Below are 23276 nucleotides of genomic sequence, written 5' to 3'. Positions count from 1 at the left end.
TGCCTGTGTGGCTCTCTCCTCCTGCAATCCCCAGTTGGGGGCAGGGGATCTCCTACTTTGGAGTCCCCCCACCTGCTCCAGGGTTATCAAAGCAGGGGGCAGGGAGGAAATGTCTGCTGGGCACTCTATTATAACCTATGGAGATGGGTTCCCACAGGGTATAATGGAAAATTGATATGTGGATATCTGGGGCTCTGTTTTTTGAAGTATCAGCACCAACTTTTCAGCATAGCATCTGGTGCCTCTCCTCAAAACACGCCCCCTCCCAAGTTTCAGAGATTGGACCAAAAGAAGGTGCCCGTATCCTCCAATATTTCCAAAAGGAGAGAAGGCATTTAAAAGGTTCACAGTCCCTTTAAATGTGATGGCCAGAACTCCCTTTGGCGACAGTTGTGCTTGTCACAACCTTGTTCCTGGCTCCACCCCCAAAGTCCCCAGGTATTTCTTGAATAGACCCTGGCAACCCTAGTGGAGGAAGGTTTCAGACTTTGTTCAGTGGAGAGATAGGATAGGGGTTTACAAATGTGTAACTCCTTCCTGTATGTATTATTCAACTACGCTACATTATTGTAGAGCTTTTCTATTTGCATGATTATTATACCCTCCATGGTTCTACAAGGAAGGTTTTCAAATACACCTTATTTTTCCCTGTGGCCTAAACAATATGATGCACTCTTCCATGTCCTGCTTGAATGCTGTTTTTGTTGTTATTGCTGAGATCAGGGAATATTATATCAAGCCACTCATTACTAGCCAGTTACCCCCCTGTGCCTTAGAAACTGTTTTATTTGCTTAGAGATAATTATCCTAATATTACTTTTGTGGTAACAGAATTTGCTCCAGTGCATTGATCCCTTGCATAAAAAAAAATAAAGAATTTTCTGCTGCTCAGGATGTATAAGTTGAGTTTCCAAGTAAATAAAATGAAAGGAAATATATACCGTATTTTTCGCTCCATAAGACGCACCTGAGCATAAGACGCACCTAGTTTTTAGAGCTGTTCGTGTGAATTTAGAGGCATTTGTGTGAATTTTTTGCAGTATTTGCTCCTTAAGACGCACACACTTTCCCTCCACTTTTTTGGGGGGGGAAAGTGAGTCTTATGGTGCAAAAAATACGGTAACTCTAAATTAGAATTGCCCCCAGGTTCTCTGTTTTTCTAATGGGTTTTCTGATTACAAAAGTGGGAAGAAGGGGGGAATTATACTCATTCTAACAATGTTACTGCAATAATAGCACTTGAATAAACAAACACTTCAATTGCTATCAGGTTTAGGCAGAAAGACTAGTTATGAAGTAAATAACTGCAATAATTTGTTTAGTCTAGTCCCACTAAGAATTTCCTTTACTACATCCTATTTGCAAATAAACTTGGAAGTTGCATAAAAGCAAAGAGAAAGAAAAAAGAGAGATTTGTACTTATGCATTTGTTCTTGGGGAAAAAAGTTCTCTTGCTGTTGCAAGCCTTCCCTCCTAGCTGGCTGTTTGTGACTCACAGAATGTTCATGAACATTCTATAAAAGGGAAAGTAAGTATGTGCTGAAAATTAGTGCTACAGCTACAGAGGCAAGCAGAAAGCTAGATCAGTTGTGGCGAAGTACTAGGCAATGTATACTGTAGGAGGGACTGGGAACAAATTGGTGAAAGCTTAGTCAGAGACTAAGCCATGACACCTGAGATGTCCAAAATGATTAAAATGCTTCAAGTCCCACTCATCCTGCCAATATGGGCTTTTTCTCTGTGAGTGGGATGGCAGAGGTAACCGAAGAAACAGCTGGAGGAAGACAGATTCCTCCTTTCCCATTTTCCTTTGCTCAGATCTTAGTTTCTCACAGCTGCATGCCAGCCAGAGGGACTCTTGTTATGTGTCTGCCTCATATAAGATCAGTTGGCAATAGTTCCTGTTTGAACACAGACCATCACTTTTAATTGTGAAGCAAATAACCAGAATTGATGGAAGCCACATCTTCCACAAGAAGTGGAGCAGCATGCCTAACACTCCTAAGATGGCATCTGCCTGCAAGTGATATGAGAAGGCCAGCAAGACCAGGGATTTTTAAGCCCCAAGCAACACAAACAGGAAGAAGTGGAGGACTGACATGGTAGGGGACTCAAAGGCACTTTGTAATCAAGATTAAAAGAAGAGAGTCTGAATATGTGCATGCAGTTGAACTTGATCAGTTACATAGTAAACTTCAAAGAAATGAGCAAAATTATGCCCCATTATCTATAGTTATTATGGCAAGAAGACTGTGGCTATAATGACACTATGTTGTGAGATTTCTGCCACCATTTGGGGGGTTGCTAAGTCATCTCCAGTTAACAATGCTGAGGATTCCAAATCTCAGTGTCTGTGTGGAAGTGAAGGGGAAATTTAGAAAGGTAAAAGATAGAAGGGACAGGAGGTAAAGCTGGAGGAGAGAAAAGCAACAAAAAAAAAGTGACAAGAGAAAATTGGAGGAAGGAAACAGAAAAATGGGCAGGTAGAAGAAGAAAGAAAAAAACAGAACAAGATGGGTGGGGGTAGGAGACAATGAAACTGCCAGGGCAGGCAAATACAAAAAGCAAGAGGGGAACAGGGAATGGGGAAATGATCCCCTGAGTCTTTGTGAGTCCCTTACTTGTACAGAATTCTGCCAGATCTACAGCTGTGCATATGTAGACAAAACTCAGAAGATATAACTCATTACATCTCACACTGTGTGTATACAAGGCATTTTGGAAGAGAGATCCCTGAGGCCTACATAGTACTGTTGTTTTCTGTGTTTCAGACTCCACTAAGATCTTTTTACTATTTGTGGTCAGGATGACTCTGTGACCTGTAGGACAGTTTTATTTAATAAAGGGAGGGGGGAATCAAAATTTGCCCAATATATTTCAGGGCCTTGTTTAGAAGAAGAAGATACTGGATTGATATCCCGCCCTCCACTCCGAATCTCAGAGTGGCTCACAATCTCCTTTATCTTCCTTCCTCACAACAGACACCCTGTGAGGTGGGTGGGGCTGAGAGGGCTTTTCCAGCAGCTGCCCTTACAAGGACAACCTCTGCCAGAGCTATGGCTGACCCAAGGCCATTCCAACAGCTGCAGGTGGAGGAGTGGGGAATCAAACCCGGTTCTCCCAGATAAGAGTCAGCACACTTAACCATTACACCAAAGAAGAAGAAGAAGATATTGGATTTATATCCCGCCCTCCACTCCGAAGAGTCTCAGAGCGGCTCACAATCTCCTTTACCTTCCTCCCCCACAACAAACACCCTGTGAGGTGGGTGGGGCTGGAGAGGGCTCTCCCAGCAGCTGCCCTTTCAAGGACAACCTCTGCCAGAGCTATGGCTGACCCAAGGCCATTCCAGCAGGTGCAAGTGGAGGAGTGGGGAATCAAACCCGGTTCTCCCAGATAAGAGTCCACACACTTAACCACTACACCAAACTGGCCACCAAAGGTGGCCAACGGTAGCTCTCCAGATGTTTTTTGCCTACAACTCCCATCAGCCACAGCCATTGGCCATGCTGGCTAGGGTTGGTGCGAGTTGTAGGCAAAAAACATCTGGAGAGCTACCGTTGGCTACCCCTGCACTACACCAAACTGGCTCTCTGGCCAAACTGGTTTAGGTGATCGTTTCATTGAATTGGACAATGTTGTGAACTTGAAGTCCTCCACTCTGTTATATTAAATCTGAGTTAGGTTGTCATATAAGAAAATCCATGTTCAGCTTCAGAAATATCATTATTGCTCAGGTAAATTCAGTTTGACAGCAGGTAAACACTTCAGAAGCACAGTTCAAATGATAGGAAAACAGCCTTTCTGGGAGGGAAGGAGGGAGGAAACATTGTTTGTAGACTTCTAAAATAATTTATACAATCTTCTCCTCACCTACAAACACATTCACAGGAAGTACAGGACACTATAACTCCTTCGCATTTCATGTGAATATCCTGGGAGAGGCAGAAGTGTCATCTTTCAAGCCTCCACTCATCAGCTTATCTTTAAGCATGTGACTAACGCTGATAGCTTTAAGTATGACTGAAGAATATGCCTTTAGTACTAACCACATGGTTTGAATTAGGAACCCAAATTAAACTCAAGCATTAATAGAATTGGTTTATAATGATACTATGATTAATCACTTAAACGTTTAAATAGTCTCATGACTATTTAAGTGACTAAAATGATTGGTGACAATTTATGTTATAATTCTGGTACATCAGGAACTACTTTAAACACTAGCTAGAACATTCTCGTTGATGACAAACCACAGTTCTTCCTCACTCTCTCTGACACAAAGTTCCATCATGGACTTAGCTATTAACATTTTTAATTAGAAAAAAACTGTACATTATCCCTTCATGTCAGTTACAAGCAGAAATCTTTTATCCCATCATTCTCTATTTGAGGGCAAGGGGAGTGATCATGGGATCTGCAAAAAGATCTCAGGAGGGAGAAAGAAACAAGGCTTTGAGGATTATCTGTGATGTGCTTCTTCACGCCCCTCATCCCCAGCTCAGGGTAATTTCCAGGTACAAAACTAGATTACAACATCCTGAAGAAGAATTGCAGATTTATACCTCACTCTTCTCTCTGAATCAGAGACTCAAGAGCGGCTTACAATCTCCTATATCTTCTCCCCCCACAACAGACACCCTGTGAGGTGGGTGGGGCTGAGAGTGCTCTCACCGCAGCTGCCCTTGCAAGGACAACCTCTGCCAGAGCTACGGCTGACCCAAGGCCATTCCAGCAGGTGCAAGTGGAGGAGTGGGGAATCAAACCCAGTTCTCCCAGATAAGAGTCCGCACACTTAACCACAAACACTGCTAAGGATCTTTGTAAAAGAATTCTGTGTGTGTTCTAGAAGTTCCAAATCCCCCTTAAGGCCTAAAAGATCATAGTGAGAGGAAACAACAAGATAATAAATGTCTCTGTGACAAGAAGGGTTGTTGTCCCTGCCTTAAAGCAGGCAGTGGTGAATCCACTCTTGGGGAAACCTACTCTGGACTCAGGAGAGCTGAATCACTACCATCCTGCCACAAATGCACCATTAAGCAAGGTGATTGAGCAATTAGCAGCTGGGCAACTTCAGGGATTCCCCACTGGGGGAAAAGGCAGATATAAAGGAAGACAAATGGATAAATAAATCTGGATGTATGTTCATTACATAAGTTCAAATATATACTTTATCAAAAGGAATCACATATAAAAAATAAAGGGGAATATGGAAAGAGTACAGTGGCTTGGATGCAACAGAAAAGCTGGTGGAAAGAGTTGGCAGAGCAGACCTTCCCTAAGCTGCCTGCTGGCTCGCAGAACAGTGGAGGTAGCAATTTTACCCAGTTTCCCTCTAATTGCTCTAGCACTCTGTACTGTGAAGCATTTTGTTTGAGAGTCTTTTTTCAATTGTCAGAGAGGATTTTCAGGGCAAACAACTGGCTGCTGGGAGAAGTGGAAGGCAGAGAACAATGTGCTCCACCAAGCCCTTCCATGAGCTTTTTTTCTGGATCCAACTTAGTTGTAAGCCTTGAATAAGGATGCAAAAGAATTTGCTATGGACAACTCAATTTTTGTCTTCAGCAGTGCTGGATGTCATTCCAAAGCTTTAAAAACAAAGAGCCAAAAGAACATTTAGTCACTGTGAGACTCCCTCTGAAATATGACATCAAAGGACACAATTTATTTAATGTTTCAGGCTTAGCTTCTCATTGTGCCAGTGTGTCAGTTGATGCATTTCTTTCTCCAGTAGCAAACATTACCCTGTCCTGTCATCTCTGCTACTATCTGCTGAGGTTACAAAGAATCTTGCTATTTCCTTTAATGGAATAACTTTGAAGTTGCAATCAAATTAAAAAAACAGTAGTGTATTACTTATTTTCCCCTCCAATCTTTTAGATTTGATCACTGAAATAATAAAAAATAAAAAGAAATAGCCCAAAGATGCAATAAAGTTGTCCTTAATAAATCCTCCCTAAGTATCCAATGTGTTTCAAGTCTTTACAGATCTTGCAATCTAGACAGCATTATAGGACATAAGCTGCAAGAGTAAAAGGAATAACATCTCTCTACGGAAAGTATCTAAATTTTCCAGTAAGAATTTTCCACTAAATTTCCCACTTTAGCAACCTGGCCATATCACAAGGATACTAGGCTCTATAAAGACATAACTACACACCTTATTGATTATAAGAATATTTTATATTTCACCTTTCCACATGGCTCCAAGAGGCTTACAAACTCAGTTTAAAACACAGAAAATAAAATCCCCAGAACACTCTTCCCCTTTAAAAGACACCTCCAGTTTATTATTATATTATTAAATGCAGTTTATTATTATATAATAATACAAGCTCTGGTAAATAAAACGACCTTGCAGTACCTCCTACAATTTTCTAGAGATGTCATCTCCTCAAGAAGGCCATTCCACAGAGTGGAAACTACAACAGAAAAGGCACAGACTACAGCTCATGTACATGTGTCTTGTGAGTTTTGTGCTGAGAACTCATTTCCTAGATAACACAAGGTCGTATTGGGACATGGAAAGAAATGGAGGAAACTTGTGGAGCAATCTTAAGAAGATCAAATAAATTCCAGATTATACAGTGGTGTTACTCCCAAGAAAATGCCCATAGGACTACAGCCTTGGGTTCTTCTGTCATTACATCAGCCATAATCTCTAAATTTGGGCACAAACTGGTTCACGAGCCAAAATTCAGCACAAACCTGGCCTCATTTGAAGCTGCCAAACCAATGTTCAGAGTTATATAATACTTTTCCCCCCAGCCATGGTTTTACATTATGTCTGATTGGAGAAACCATAGTCAAGGCCTTTGCTTTGCCCCCTGAAACTGCTGAATTTTGGGAACTGGAGCAAATTTTTGAAGCCAAAGGCTTAGAGAACTGAAAATGAAAGCAAATAAACAGTTATAAACTATGGCTTCTTTACAGTGTGTTTGGAATTTCTGGATTGGATTCTACAGTCTGCACAAATCAGCTTGGTATGAGGTCTTAACTGAGCCACTGTCTTCTACGCAGTCATACCAATAGTTGTTTTCAAGGACTGCATCTCAGCTCATCACTCTCCTTTACTAACAGAACTCATTCCCCAGCTGGATTCTCTCTCCACCCCTCTCCTCCCCCAACCTCAGTTTGGCAAAATCCTTGTAGACAACAGAATTCAGGCAGAATGCCAAGCTTTAACATATTGTACTGCCTTTGTATTCCAACACTGTCATAACATTACTGACACTGCATGTCTTCTTGCCAAGCTGTGCCCCCCACCCCTCCACACATTGTTGTGGCTGAAGTTATGTTGATTCTGGCACAATGCAAGCTCTTAGAAGTCTCAGGAAGTTATGGCTAAGTCCTACCTTTTAAAAACATTCTTAACTATTCAGCTAAAATTCATGTGGATAGAAAACACTGATTATAATAGGAGGATGTTGATGAAGCTTTGTATGGGTCCTCTCACTTATGTAAAATATTTTCCAAAGGATCTGAAGTAACAGATAAAACTGTATCCCTGATTGTCTGATAAAGGCATGCCTCAACTTTCATCTGACAGACAAAAATATAAATTCAGAGAAAGTACCTATGATTGAAGTTTGTAGGCAACAATCCATGAGGATCCATGAGGGAGGAATTTGTGAATTTAGGGGGAGGTATTTGTGAGTTTCCTGCATTGTGCAGGGGGTTGGACTAGATGACCCTGGAAGTCCCTTCCAACTCTATTATTCTACTTTTAGCATACCCTGGTGATTGCTAACCTACAAAGTATATTATGTGTATAGGAAAATCTTAGTCAATATGATCATTTGAAGTTTGCAGGCAATAATCCATGAGGATACTTTTAGCATACCCTGGTGATTGTTTCTTTGAACATACACACACATTATAGGAAAATCTCAGTCAATATGATCATTTGGTATGTGAAAAATAAGTAGATTGCATCCCTGGAATCAGGACATGTCCCTTCATCTAAAGAACAAATTGTCAGAGAGATATAGATACATTCTGTAGCAATAAAACCAGTGTTAAAAATAAATTCATATAAGTTGCTAACCTACAAAGTATATTATGTGTTTTACGAAGTATATTATGTGTTTTACGACAGATATGTGAATTTTAATCTTTTGGTGAACATATGTGTAAAAATCCCACTTGACTCACAGATGGGGAGTGAAGAGGTTCATTTACGACAATTTTTAAAATTCCAGAGAGGGAAAAGAATTGGGAATTTTTAAAATGTGCACCTTGATACAACTACATAAGGAACAAAAAAAAAATCTAGAAAAAGGGTAGCCACTATTGCTTGGAGGCTTTTATTGCTGGCATTCCTCCACAGGTTTTAATTGACTGAAGATAAAAATTGATTATTTTTGCTCAAATTGGAACCCATTTAGAAAAGAAATGCTTAGGACTTTCTGTATCTTCCCTTTCTTCTGTCTGCTGTAAATGAAAATTCATGTCATAATTTCCTTTTACTTATTCCACCTCCACATCATAAACTCAATAAAATATTTGCTGTTAGGTTAACTGTAATATATGCAAGCAGCCAGCGTTCACTCTACATTTTGCCCTAAGGTTTGGCTTCAAAGTAAGCAAAGTTAAAAGGAAAAAGGGTTCCTACCAACACAAAGCCCATGCAGAGCCCATTAATATATTCCAAATATCTTAATTTACTAGTTCTTAATCAAGGCAATACAGGCTTACCAGCAGAGCTTTGCAAAATAAAGCAGTAGGTTTTTAGCACAGAAGTGCCAATAACCGCATTTATTCTGTATTGAACCAAGTACATCAGAGTTCAACCATATATTTTATCTCTGTGCATCACCAGTTATATACCCCATAATGAAGGCTGTCAATTTTGTAAAAAGTTATCAGTTAATACCCTCCTGTTCACTTCACAATACAGGGAAGTCTGTTCGTCTCAAACAGAAGTTGTTTTAATGCAGGCTTGTTATTGAGTCACCTGGTTGAGGCTGTTCTGACTGAAATTTCATTTCTGCACAATTATCACAAAATAATTGTCTCTGTTAACAAATTAACCACTCAAAATAATTAAACAATCTAAATGTCATTATTGCTATCCACCAATAGTCCCTCTAGGCTGTGGAGTCTTGTGAGCAAAAATTCTACTTTGTGAGCTATTGGCATTAAAGTTGTGTGCTACAGCATAAATTAAATTGCTCTGGGGCCATTTTTCCTGAGCTAAGACAAAAATGCTTGAGCTGGAAGCTAAAAACTGTGAGCTAGCTTACACTAACTCAGCTTAGAAGGAACACTGCTCACCACTACCTCAGAGTTAAAGACTGCAGGTAAGGTTACTGAAATCTTGGTGTGTACTTAATGGCTATACCAAGGATGGCCAAATTTGCTTAGCATAAGAGCCACAAAGAATAAACATCAGACATTTGAGAACCACAAGACATGAATGTCAGATGTTGGAGAGCTGCAAGGCAGGCAGGCTGGCTGACAAATAGATGGGGGGAGGGAGAGGTGGAAAGAAAACAACTTTGAATGCATTCTTGAAGCCTCTGGCTAGCTTGGTTTGGAGAAGTGGTTTATAAAGACACATCATCTCCAAGCAGTGCAATGGAGCAGTGGGGGTTTTGAGAGCCACACAATCTGTGTGAAAGAGCCATATGCGGCTCCCAAGTCACAGTTTAGCCTCGCCTGGGCTATACCAACCACAAGAACATACTAAAAATATATCATACACAACCCATACCCGCCCCCCCCCCCAAGTTTACTCCTTGCCCTGAAGTATCTCTTTCCCAGAGAACACAAAAGCAACCACCACCACGATGTATATATTGAATTAAAGTCAAGACTTCTTGTCATATTCTCTTACTACCTAATGCTATTCTTTTATCCAAATAATGGACAGTGGGTATCATGAAGTGTATCAAAAAGATGTTTTTACTAGAAACATAAAAAGAATGAGTTAACTACTAGACACACTGAAAGACAGAGTTCATTCAGTCCATATAAAATTAGAATTTGTAGTCAAGGCTGACTGTCTCTACAGGAAAAAATTAAAAAGGAAATTGACATCCAACAGCTGACATTCAGATAAATGCCAATGGCAATGTATATCTGTGTGATTTCAAACATCAGACCTGACATCTAAGCCCCTTTCTGTTTACCTACAGTAACAGGTGTTAAGCAAACGTGCCAGAAAACTAGCTAAATTTAACTCCTGTTTCGCTGCAATACACTTAGAATATCATCAGAAATAACAGGTGGAGTGGTGACCCCTGGTGGCTGTCATATTTGCAATTCATAATATGCTTTTAAAAAGCCATGAAATGTTTCATTTCAGAAGAGCAAGTTTCTAATTATCATATTTCAATACTAGGAATAAGGCCTGTTAAGAAAAATACAACAGGCTCTAGAAAGAAGATCTGGGCAAGTGCCCCCTCCCTTGCTGTCTTCCCACCCATCCAAGCGGAGGCATTCACTTCCACCACAGACACCTCAAGGAGAGCTGATCTCTGCCATTTGGAGAGCAGTTGTAATTCTGAGTGATCTCCAACCATCACCTGGAGATTGACAACAGTGGTTCCCCAGGATGAAATGGCTATTTGGAGGGTGGAATCTATGGCATTGTACCTGTCTGAGGTCCCACCCCTCCTGAAACCATATCCGTCTTATGGCTCCACCCTTCAAATCTCCAGGAATTTCCCAACCTAGAGTTGGCAACTGCTAAGTTACACTGGCTGTCATAGGGGGGCTATTGCTGAACAGGAGCAAGCAGTCAGTCCAAGTTAAAGTCATGCCAGTCAGGTGGCATCAAGTGCTGCCAGGCCTAGGGTAGACAACCTCAAGGTGAAGCCTGAATATCTTTTGAGATCACAACTGAACTCCAGACAACTGATCTCTCTCCCTCTGGAAAAAATAACGGTTTTGGAGGGTGGACTCTATGGCATTATATTCAGCTGAGGCCTCTCCCCTCCCCCAGAGTCTGGCTTCCTTAGACTCCACCACAAAATCTCCAGAAATTTCCCACCAACCTGGAGCTGGCAACTGAAGTCAGGACTGGGCCCAAAGAATTCTCCCTCAAAGGCCAAAATAGGCCTGGGAAGGACCTCCTCACCCTGGCTTTTACTGAGAGAACCAAGCTTTAAGAAACAAATACTGATCAACGAACCTGTTTTGTACTAGGAACAGTATTTTTCACCAGTTAATTTGTGGGATGTAGAATTGATTATTGGTTTGCTTCCCCAAGTGCCTGATATGAATCAGTCAAATTCATAATAAGATGAATATTTTGGTAAACTAACCATAGTGCTGCCCCGTGCTAATTTTAAATTTTTGCAAATGAAATATTTTCAGTTTGTTAGTGCACTACTGCAACTACTACTAGTATAACAACAATAATAAAGTTTCTGAAGTGATGTTTCTGTGATTCATGTGTAGCTTTAGCAATCCTGTGATTCATGTGTAGCTTTAGCAATCCTTGCAAAAAACCTTCTAAAATATGCCAATACTACCATTTTCATATTGCAGATGAGGAAATCATCAGCATTTTGCTGGAAAAAAATAAGCAGCGAGGAGACAATAAAAGGCAAAATAATGTCCTTATGAAAGTTTGAGCAACGGTTAACTACACAAGGTTATCTATACATATAAATACTAACCTACATCCTTCTGTATGACCTTACTTTTTACAAATGTTACAGAATTGAACTATGCAAGCTCAGTCTCCTATAAATTGCAGAATAGTAGAATCTCTTCAGCATCTGTTAGACACAGGGATTTCATGGAACTAATTACTAATATCACAATGAAATATTATTTTTAAATAGAATATCTAGAAAACTAAATTTGTAAATACCACCGCAGCCCATATCAGCCTTGCAAGCTAACAGTGTCCCAATATATACTCCAGAAAACAAATTCAGGTGGGTTGCCGTGTTGGTCTGAAGCAGCAGAATAAAGTTTGAGTCCACTGTCACCTTTAATAAAAAGTTTTATTCTGGGTATAAGCTTTCATATGCACGCACACAAAAACTTATATTCAGAATAAAACTTTTGATGGTCCTAGATGTGTCACTGGGCTCACACTTTGGAAAACAAGTTAGCTGATCTCTAGAACAAACAAGTACCATCCCATTCATGACTGCTGTAATTTTTTTCCATATCACTAAGGGAACAAACAGAGCAATGGTATAAATATTCAGGGAAGCCACACCTTGTTTTACTATTTATCACACCACACATAAGAATTTTCTCTTTCTCTTCTGCTTTCTCATCTCTATGCTTTCAGTCCCCATTCAAAGACAGAAGGCTGGTAGCCCAGCATTCAGCTTCAGGCTCAGGGTAACTACAGATCTGAAATTTGCATCAAGATTTATTGACCATATTCTGGGGTCTGAGTTGTATGAATGCTGCAACTTGATTAGAAACTACAAAGAAGATTATGTCTCAATATGCAGATTCAGAAAGCAGATAGCTTCAGTTTCATTCAGTGGGAACTGAACCATCTATATGAAACTGGCTTTCTCTGCAGAAGGAAATCAGAAGTGAGTTTTATCTTTTCATCCTGTTGTCATTAAAACCCCCACCCCCTGTGGTCTAGAATGGTAGAGTACGTTGTCCAGATGTAAACCAGAAACACTCACCAACATCATTAGCAAAGGAAGCTGGGTCAGCAGCTCCAAGAGAAACTTCAAATTCTTCCTGAAGACGATAAGCTCTCTGAAGCAAGGATTCAAGCTTATGAATGAACTCTGCACTAATGATGTCCTGCAGACAAAAACTGCTGTATATAAATGGATTCCTTCACAAATATTTAAATAGCTATTAGACATTTTGGTTGTATAAGGATCAGCAAGGGTTACTTTAGTAATACATTATTTATACAGAACCACATATACCAACAGTAGGATACAGCACTCATACACAACTCAAGTCACAATACATGTAAATTTCATGAAGAAACTGAATCACAACAACAACAGCAAGAACATTACACATACTGGCATGCTTATTTCTAGATCTTACAAATCTAAAGGTGTAGTTTACTTCCCAGTAAAATAGCTGACAATGGGCACATGAACAAAGATGAAAAGATCAGATTGCCAGAATATACACCTTAAGCAGATGTTCCTTTCCATTCAGTTTATTATTACAGTCATTGACCAGAACATTTTAGTAATCTAGAACAACCTTAAAAGTACCTTATAAAAAGTGCTGCAAAGAATCTGCATGTTAAAATTTGATGACTTGAGGGTTATAACAGTAACCTTTAAGCAAAATTGTTCATACACCCTGTCATTTACTAAGTGATGGATATATACCATAAACCAGTATTTGGGGATCTGGGAAGGGCAATGTTGGGGAAAGCTGCATACTACACAGTATACAGTATGAATGAAGACTGAAGACTTATTTGTACAAATCCTCTCTCAGTTTCATAGGATAATTAAATGTAGCCCTAAGGACTTGGATCACTGTTGGACTTTAGCAGGTAAATGATTTGTGTCTCTGAGGGGGAGTTGCAGGGGACTGCTAAAAAAGAAAGAGAAAGAGATTTCTGAGAAGAGAAAATATGTTGAAAGCCAATGAGGTAAGTTTTGCCTGGACAGACAATGGAGCCACCACAGCCTATGGCACCAACACTACAGAACACCACCCAAGCAGCAGAAAAGAATGGAGAGAGTCTAGAAAAAATAAATAAATAATAAAAATAGTCATGGGGATGGACCAAGTCTGATGCTTAATCTGTCTATGCTAAATAACCAAATTTTTGTTTATATTTTAAGTTTATGAAGGGTAAATAAAGGTAAACTTGGGGAAGGGGGGGAATTTTAACATTGTATTTCTCTCTTTTGCTTACTGGTAATTCCCTCCTTGTTTGAAGAACTGGAAATCAGTGGGTCTGGAAGACAGTATTTTCTGTCCTTCATTAGCACCTTTTCATTAACCAGCCCAGGTCTAATAATTTCTTCCCTCAATGGGCAGTGAAGGGAGAAAATGGGGTTACATACGAAAACCAAAAGATACACAGCACAATTTTAAAGACAGTTTTATCTAGGTTCTGATTTAACAGCAGTATAATGCCATTTAAACTTTGAAGAACTCCAATAAAAATCCTATTATACAAGGGGAAACCTTAAATAATTTTAGCTTTACTATAAACTGAAATACAATTTGGAAGTTATATAGAAATAGTACAGAATTATTTGATGCAAATGTACATTGTTATTTACTCACTTCTACACTTTCCTCTGCAATAGCATCCCCTGCTCCAAGTTTGATGGAACTACAGTATGCTTCATCTTCAACTTGTCTATTACGAAAAGTAAGTGCCTGCTCCCATCGCCGCAGTGCTTCTTCAAAAAGTTCCATTCCTGGAAGAAATTTTTACAAACACACATTGTTATCAAGTTTTCCATTTGCCATACCTTCTATTATGTATCTGGAATTATTCACTTGAGCTATTCGGAGCTACTTTGCAGGCACTTTTTTGTAGTACACCTGTTCCTTAAATGTGGACATGGTGACTTATATTGAATGGGTGGATCAGAAGGGACTACACCATGTTCTAAGAGATTGTTCCAGATGGGTTTGATCCTTTAAAATTCAATAATTTGGAAGATTTCTAGTTATCCTTATTTTAATTTTCAAATAAAAGAGGTAAATGTAGATAACTGATATCCTAAGACTCATAGTAAAGACACAAGTAGCCATTTGGGTCCTAGCAAAACACAGATGCTATGTAATAACTTTAAGACTGAACAAAACAACAATGCTGAGTACAAGCTTTCAGCTTTTTCAGAACCCCATATAAGCTTGGATGCAAAGTATGTGTGTATCTTTCGGGTTTCTGTATGTTTCTTAACAGAATGGTCTGCTAACTCTAATGTGTATATAGCATAGTTAGTATCAAGTTGTATCATTGCTTTCCTGGAAAGAAGGGGCAAAAAAAGAAACCAACCCAAGTGAAAACACAACCCCCCACTACCATAGCTGATCAAGCATCTCTCTGTTGCCAAAATGAACATACAGTTCCTCAAAAGGCCAAGAGCAATGGAATAAAATGTAGTAGTCTTTTTATATTAACAGTTCTGAAGATCGATGCCTGAATTTAGCTGTAGGAGGAAGAACTTGGAGGGAGCTTGGAGCTTGTGAAGATAACAGTAATCCACTAGAGCTTGCACTGATAAAACAGTTTATAGAGGCCTGCAGGAAACCCTCATACAGCAGCCTGGCTCCCTGCAAGGGTAGGATACCCTGCGAACAAAAAGATGTCGCTACACTGGCCTCAGAGTCCTTTCTAGCCAACACATCTATCTTTTCAATACATGCTAAGATGCCAGCATACCCTGAAAGATTGCACTAGTTGTGATTAGCATGTGCTTGTTCATTCTGAACATTTTTAAATACCCAGAATGTAATACCAAAAAGACTGTACACTTACCCATCAAGTATAAGTTTTCTGGGGTAGTTACTGGAATATTGACCAGTTTCATATCATCTTCATCTGCTTTGTCCCAGGAATTTGAGTTGACACAAACACAGCTAGGACAGGAGGTGGCACTTTGGACCTAATAAAAAAAAATATATGAAAGTAAATGGACTGATCGATTCCTAGCTATCAAAACTTATCCTTAGAGCAGGATAATTAGTTGTTTCCCAATTACCTTGTCATTATAATTGAGTGATGCTGTTTGCTTTAGCAAACAAAATGCTTAAGGATTTATAATGATTTGAGGCCTATAGCTAGTGACTGGCTAGTATATTCCATTATGCACGTATAATGTGACTGGCTAGTATATTCCATATAGCTAGTATATTCCATTATGCATGATCCTTTTATCCCAGTCTCAGGAAGAAAATACTACCAGGGGGGTGCGGGGGGAGAGGGGAGAAGTTACCATTTACACATCTCTGCTCATGTTGCATAGGATCCAAGCCAATGTGTGTTTCCCCTCTCTCCCATGTGTGTACTATTTTGCCTCTTGTCAATCTAAATTATATGCTCACATTCTCCTCTCACTTATACACATTCCTTTCTTGGTTAAGTGTTTCTCTTTCATGGTTGCCCCTTTTCCTTCACTCACCCCATCATGTATGCTGTTTTGGACAATATTTGTCATAAGGATATTATAACACACATTGCAAGATAATGTCTGGGGATTTCAAGGTTATATTCAGACCCATTATAGAAACTATACTAGTATTGATCCATACTATAACAGCAAGAACATTTTAACCATCATATATATACTGAAGTGGAAGCTTCCTTCATGTACCTTTTGAGAAGGATGTGAATAGGTAAGCTAAAGGTAAGGAAGATATTTACATATTCATGACTACAGGCTAATAGGTTTTCAAACTTCTGCAGTGGAAGACCCAAGAATGCTCGCTAGAAATGTCCATTTTATATTTAAATTAAAAAACTTTGAGAAGTATCTTGTTTATGTCAAATTTAATATTTCAGATGAAAGATATGAGCTTTCCATGAAAAGGCTTAGTTTATAAGGAAAACCAAAGGACAAGCTAGTTGCCTGATTTCTCTTGAAACTTAAGAGACTATGAAGACGAAAGGCACTGAAACAAAGAATAACACAAAAGGTCTAACTGTACATTACATCATCCTTGAATATGTCCTGAACTTAGAATCATAGAATTAGAAGGGACTTCCAGGGTCATCTAGTCCAATTCCCTGCACAATGCAGGAAATGCACAAATACCTCCTCCTATGCCCCCAGTGACCGCTGCTCCATGTGTGTGCTCCATGTTCGGAAATTAATTTTCAAGTATGCAGAAGTGCAACTTGGAACAGGACCTGCACTTACACAAGGACAACGAAACATATCATTAGGTATTAAGAGCATCTAAGAAAACTTATTTGAAAAAAACTGTCTAGTCAAATATCAAACCATTTCGTTCTCTGAAAGAAGTGGTCACTCTTAGTCTTCACAAAGGATCAAGCCATAGTAATGCGGTTCTCTCTATTAACTGGGTTAGATGCTACCCAAGGAGACCATTTGTTAACAAGAATGTTTCCAAACTGGGGAGTGTGGCGTCACAACGAGAATAAATGGATGCCTAGAGCGAGAGCTCTGCCTGAAACATCACAAAAATGTGCATTCCCAGCCTTTGGATGGGAAAGAAAATGAAAGAAAGAAAGCTTAAGCAGAACGGGAAAACTGAGCCCAAAAAACCATGGGCAGTAAGTTTTTATTTTGCAAAAAAAAGTCCCCTACCAGTGGAAGAGAGAGGGAGCTGTGACGATTCTAAAATGGCAGCCGAAACTGAAGAGAGGGGAGAAATGGATGTGCAAGAAGAGGCTTCCCCATTAAAAAAAGCTTATTTGAATGAGATGGAATACAATCTCTTATCGAAAATAAAATCAATGTTTGAACCACTGCAAAGCCAGCTAGCTGAAATTAAAATTGCAGTTACAGAAGTAAACAAAATGGCAGAAACAGCCATGGTATTGGCACAGACACTTCAAGAAGCGAATCAAATATTACAAAAAGAAACAGAACAAATGGCAAATAAAATCTTGTATTTAGAAATGGAACAATGGCAGAATAATGCAAAATTTAGAGGATTTCTTGAGAATTTCCCTGAAATGGCTGATTTACAAGGTTTCGTGGTGTCATGGCTAGCAAAAGAACTGAAACTTGAAGATGTGTTTTCTATTATCACCAAAGCTTATCGCTTGAGGTCACCAATCAATGCCAAAAGTCAAGGACCTAGAGATATAATTCTCACTTTTCTGGATTATAGAGTCAAGACCAAGACATTATATGAAGCAAGACAAAGAAGTAATTTTGCCTACAATTACATTAAAATTGAAATTTTTCCCAATTTACCGCTGGACGCCATTAACTGAAGAAGGGAACTAAAACCTATAACAACACAATTGCAAAAAGACAAACAAAAGTATAAGTGGGAAGGAACTGCTATTCTACAAATCATACATAATGGGATGAGACTACAAGCAACTGATCTGGACTCAGGAGAGAAGCTGCTGAAAAAACTTGGACTTTCAGAATCTCCAGACCTCTCAAAGAAAAACACTAAACAAAAATTATTTCAACACACTACACCCCCAAGAAATAAAACAAGCAGGATATCAGTTTCAGCTTCTTCAAGAGTGACAATATATGAACAATATGCTGAACTCAAATATCTCCTTGTTAAACTTTTTCTATTATTGTTTAAGTTTTTTTATTTTCTTTTTTTACAAAGGGGGGTATTAAATTAATATTACTAAATTACAATCTTTTGCCAGGATTAGGGAGGGCAAAATTATATAGCTAAGTCAAAAAATAATTTTGAATGAGCCTCCCATAGTATTTTTCTACTGTAATTTCTCTTGTAATTTTACAGGAGCCAAAGAGAGTAGCGAAAGAGCTAAATTAGAATAAGTTTATAACAGGAACTAATTGAAATAAAAGTTATAATAGATAGTAGCTATAGATTAGTTAAGATGCAGTGTTAATTTTAGAAATATAGAATAAGTAGTATTAAAAAGGCTAGAATAGCTTAGGTATAGTGATAGTATAGACATATAGAATAGTTAGTTATTAGATAAGATTGTTAAGTTTCATTTATTTTTTTATCTATTTAGACATTTGTTGTGTGTGTAGCTGCCAATATTTGATTTCACAAGATGAGATACCAGATATTATTAACAAATGGAAGTTGCAGCTAGTGCAGAATGCGGTGGCCAGGCTGCTACTGGGACTACCTCGGTGGGAACACATGTGGCCTCGGCTAAAGGAACTGCACTGGCTTCCAATTATATTCCGAGTTCACTACAAGGTGCTGGTTATCACCTTTAAAGCCCTATATGGCCGAGGACCTGCCTACCTTAGGGACCGCCTCTCTCCACATGTTCCCCAGAGAGCACTAAGATCTAGCTCCCAAAGTCTTTTAAGGATCCCTGGACCAAAGGAGGCCAAACTGAAAGCAACCAGGGAGCAGGCCTTCTCTATAATGGCCCCCCCACTAGTGGAATCAACTACCGGAGGAAGTGTGAGCCCTGTGGGACTTAATCAGTTCTGCAGGGCTTGCAAAACCACCCTGTTTTTTCTGTTTTGCTTTAAGATGACATTGTATTGTATTGATTTAAGCTTAATAAAACAAATTGATTTAAAGCTTAATAAAACAAAATATTATTGAAAAAAATGTTGCACCCGCTAAACCCAAAAGATATGATTAATGTCTTGAAAATTCTTTATCTCTTTTAGGAAATGTATTTTTCACAATGATATAGAGGGATATGTGCCCTGCTTTGTTCTAAACATGAAAACTGAATGACATCTTATTTAAGAAATAAGGACTTCTGGTATTATAACTGTTGAAATTATGTTTATTTTTACCCTACTGGATTCTTTTCAGATAAAGATCCAGCCATATCTAAGAATTTTATTTTATTTTAATTTACTTTGGATTTATATCCCTCCCTCTCCGCGAGCGGAGTAAGAAACTCTGGCATGTGGAATCTTAGCCTAGAAAAGTAACAGACACAATGTTACTAGAAAAAAAGACAGTTCCCCCCCCAGAGGGACACCACTTCTACTGTTACAATTACATAGACACATATGTAGTAGATCATCGTAAGTCACACACAGAAATCTTACAATGCTTCCCTAAATACTCTTACAGTTTACTCCTAGTGTATTTATACACTTTCCATTCTTTTCAATGGGATTTACTCTCTATTTAGATTTTCAGCCTTACTTGTAAAAGTATTCTGCTAAAATTACTGGGACTGGCTTCACAAATGTCTGAGAAAGTCTGCTCTGTAAAAAAAGCCACAATGAATAGTTACAAGAAATGATGGAAAAAGTTGATTGCTTATTTACAACTATAACAAACCTTATCAACAGACTACACTTACTGAGGCCAAACTCTGCACTGAACCTGAATATTTACTGAAGAGGTTTCCACTTGCATTTATACAGGATTGAGAACCTTTTTCTTTGGCTGAACTCAATGAGAGTGTTAGGTTTTGTCTGCTGCTGGAGCAACTTGAATCTGAAAAGGAATAATGGTGATTAAGAATTTCAGCTACTAGAAACACTGTAAAAATGTCTTGTAGTTGAGGGAAATTTCTAAGCATTTCAACAATTAGGTTCAGTAATGGTTGAAGTATTTTCCAAGAAAAGCAACAGTATTTACAGTTTCTGCTCTAGAATGCTATTAATGCAACACAAGGGAATATTGAGATCTTTATTATCTAAATTGCATTTCAGCAGGTCAGTGGACAAAGTGTTCACCCATTGTTCTCTTTACAGAACAACAAAAATATGCTCTTCCCAGGGAGCAAGGCTTTAAAAAAATAGGAAATAAAGACAGGAAGTATGCATACAGTTTCATGCCAGAGCTGCTGATACTGAAAACCCTCTTATGGCCAGCAAAAGGCCTACAAACTGATTTTCACATTCTTACAACTTAAGTGGCTGTGTGAGGGTTTACCCTGAGAGAATAGGTAAAAGCAAAGAATGGATAGAACACCACTGCACACATGGCATCAGCTGCATATGCATAGCACATATAATTATTTAGCAGTATATTTCAATGGAGAACCATCCTTAGAGTAGGTGAGTCTACTCAAGTCCTTATGTCTGAACCCATAGTGGACTGCCAGTAAGTCCCACGGTTGTAGCTGCTGCACATTTCAGACACCCTTTGCCTCTGGCTTGGCAGACAGAATCCCCACTGCGGTGGTCAGAGGAGCACAGCAGCCATCAGTGTATTTCTGGCACCCACTTGCTTCTTCAGTCTTGCAGGTAAAGTTCAGTGGTCTTTAATAGAACATACAAAACCAGAAAGCTTTGGGTCCTACAAGCTTTGGGTCAACTATTAACCTGTTTAGGTAATTCTGGCAAGTCAGAGTGTGCGCCTCAGCTTAGTACCTGTTCCCCAACAGAAAGAGCCCATTCAAGCTTTCCTTTATGTCCCTGGTACAAGAGGAGTTTCAGAAGAGCCAGATAGGCATAGCCTTCGCAAGTGTAGAGAGCCCATTCAGTAGTTCTTACACCTCTATCATAGGCTACTTGGACAAAGATTCTGTCATTGACCACAATGACAATCCTTTTGTAGTGGTGCCCACTGCCTTTTCAAAAAGTTAAACAATGCTGGGTTAAGAACTGTCAGCTCCTGAAGGTCAATACTGAACTGATTGTTCACAATAGTTTGGATGGGCAACTAAAGGTTAGCTGAAATATTATTGAAGAATATATTTTTCTACATATTCAGAGCTTTCATTCCCATCCTAAATGTGCTTACTTGGAGGTAGGCACCACTGATTTCAAGTGTATCCAAGGAACTTTAGTCTGTAGAATTTTAGCTTTCTGTAAACAGGTCACATACCTTTTTCTGATGCAGCAGTTTTTGCATACTCTAAAACCATATGGCCTGGTTCCCATGGAGATACTTTCCTGTTTTTCTTTCCACGTTTTCTTTTGAAGTGATGGGCAAGAAAAAGCACAGATATTGCACTCACTGCGGTTACTGCAATCAGCTTCTTCAGACCTGGTGAGATCTTAACCTTTATATCAAAAAGAGGACTATATCACCTGTTCTATTTTTTTTCTTAAATTATTTTTGATATTCACTTTTAACAACACATATTACAATAGACAGAATTTCATCAAAGTTTCTTTAGCACATGTGATAAATGTTGGTGTTAAAGGCCTCTTCCCTGTGCAATGTGCTTTTATAATGCAACACTTTGCCAGGATACTGTGCATAGTTTGTATTAATAGTGAGACCAATACATTTGTATTTATATAGCAATCAAGGGCAGAGCTGTTTTGCCAGGCTTATGGCTGAGGGCAGCAACAGTTTCTATTCTAGGCCAATCTTCTTCCCCTTGTCATTTTTCCTTTTTCCTTCTCCCCCCCCTTCTCCCTTTTTGTGTTTGCTATCTCCTTATTAGATTGACTGTAGAATATTTATTCTCCTTCCCTGGATAACAGGCCTCCTTCATATGCCATCTTTTAAGCTGTTTGTAGTATCAAAATAATTGTTTTAACATTATAATTTTATGGATCGTTTTATGAATATTGTTACCCACTCTAAGCCCTGTTGCACTGAGGAGGCCAGGCTATAAATCAACCATATAATATAAAAGTTGAACACTTTTGAATACAATTTCCTTGAACATGGCAGGGCTTGAAAACAGTTTCGTAAATGGTCTGCTTTTGTTTTATAAATAGCTCTTAAGCTGTTTATGTTCAATTACTTGTTTTTAATATTATTACATTGTTTTAATTGTAAGCAATCTCAAGCATGACTCTAAAGAGGAAGCACAGAACAGATTTAACAGCCAACTATATTTTTCTTCCCTCCCCATCTTCTCATGCAGCCATATTTCTACCAGCTGTAGCTCCACCCAACCCTATTCTACAGACAGATGTTGGACACATATCCTTTCCCCAAAAAAGTAATATATGCCAGGTCTAAATTGACTTTTGAGTGTCAGCTTTTGACAGATCATGATAAATAATGAATTGTCACCATTTACCACAAACAGCCTACAAATTAAGTCATAATCAACAACAAAACATACAGCAGTAGAAAGGCTACAGAAAACTGGCTAAATCATTTAAAATTGTAACCTGATTTAAAAAAAAAAAAGTCCAAAGGTGTGGTCCTTAGGAAGAATTTAGAATCTATTTGCTACTGACGAATAAATAAAACTGTCAGAACCCTCCATTTAGTTTATCTGTGCTTTTTTTTTCAGCATTCAAATCTGTAAAGTCATTAAGATTCTTTATTCTGCAAGGCATATTTTAAATTGAGTGGATGTTGTAGCAACTAATGCAATTTCCTTAGACTGTAAAAGAAAAAAATCAGAAAGGTAGTACAGTATTGGTTTTTCAAATATATCTGTGCATTCACCTGAAGAGAAATCCAATCCAAATACCTTTATTGGCATAGAAATAAAAAGTACAGCATAGCAAATTTACATGGAGTTTCAGCTATTTATTTATTTAGGATTTATATCCCGCCCTTCCCACAAGTGGCTCAGGGCGGGGAGCTAGTCTTTTGCTCCCTGATTGTTATGGCAGCCAAAAGGTACTTTGCAACCAGGCTTGTGATATTTATTTATTTATTTATTTATTTTATTCGATTTATATCCCGCCCTACCCCACCGAGGCGGGCTCAAGGCGGCTCACAACACAAAAGCTAACAAGAATCAATTTAATGGGAACATTGGTCAGATAGTAGAAAAAAACCTAACTTCGCTATCTGAAGAGATATGGTATTACAGAGGCTTCAGATTAACCTGCAAATTGCAATCTAACATATAT

At 38.8% G+C, this 23276-nt stretch overlaps 1 protein-coding gene across 1 annotated transcript in view; it reads right to left on the bottom strand.

Annotated features, from left to right (window-relative positions):
* MIGA1 (mitoguardin 1) overlaps window positions 1-23276 on the bottom strand; it is a 56763-nt gene that overhangs the window by 31450 nt on the left and 2037 nt on the right. Inside the window, exons 3-7 of the mRNA XM_060232056.1 lie at window positions 21331-21508; window positions 19856-19992; window positions 15413-15539; window positions 14206-14342; window positions 12612-12735 (exon numbers count right to left, since the gene is read on the bottom strand). Of these exons, the coding sequence (XP_060088039.1) occupies window positions 12612-12735; window positions 14206-14342; window positions 15413-15539; window positions 19856-19992; window positions 21331-21508 (703 nt within the window). The remainder of the gene's footprint in view (window positions 1-12611; window positions 12736-14205; window positions 14343-15412; window positions 15540-19855; window positions 19993-21330; window positions 21509-23276) is intronic.

This window comes from Heteronotia binoei, chromosome 2, assembly GCF_032191835.1.
Source record: "Heteronotia binoei isolate CCM8104 ecotype False Entrance Well chromosome 2, APGP_CSIRO_Hbin_v1, whole genome shotgun sequence".
NCBI lineage: Eukaryota > Metazoa > Chordata > Lepidosauria > Squamata > Gekkonidae > Heteronotia > Heteronotia binoei.
Note: the sequence above shows the minus strand (reverse complement) of the source record. Positions and strands in the feature narration are given on the sequence as shown.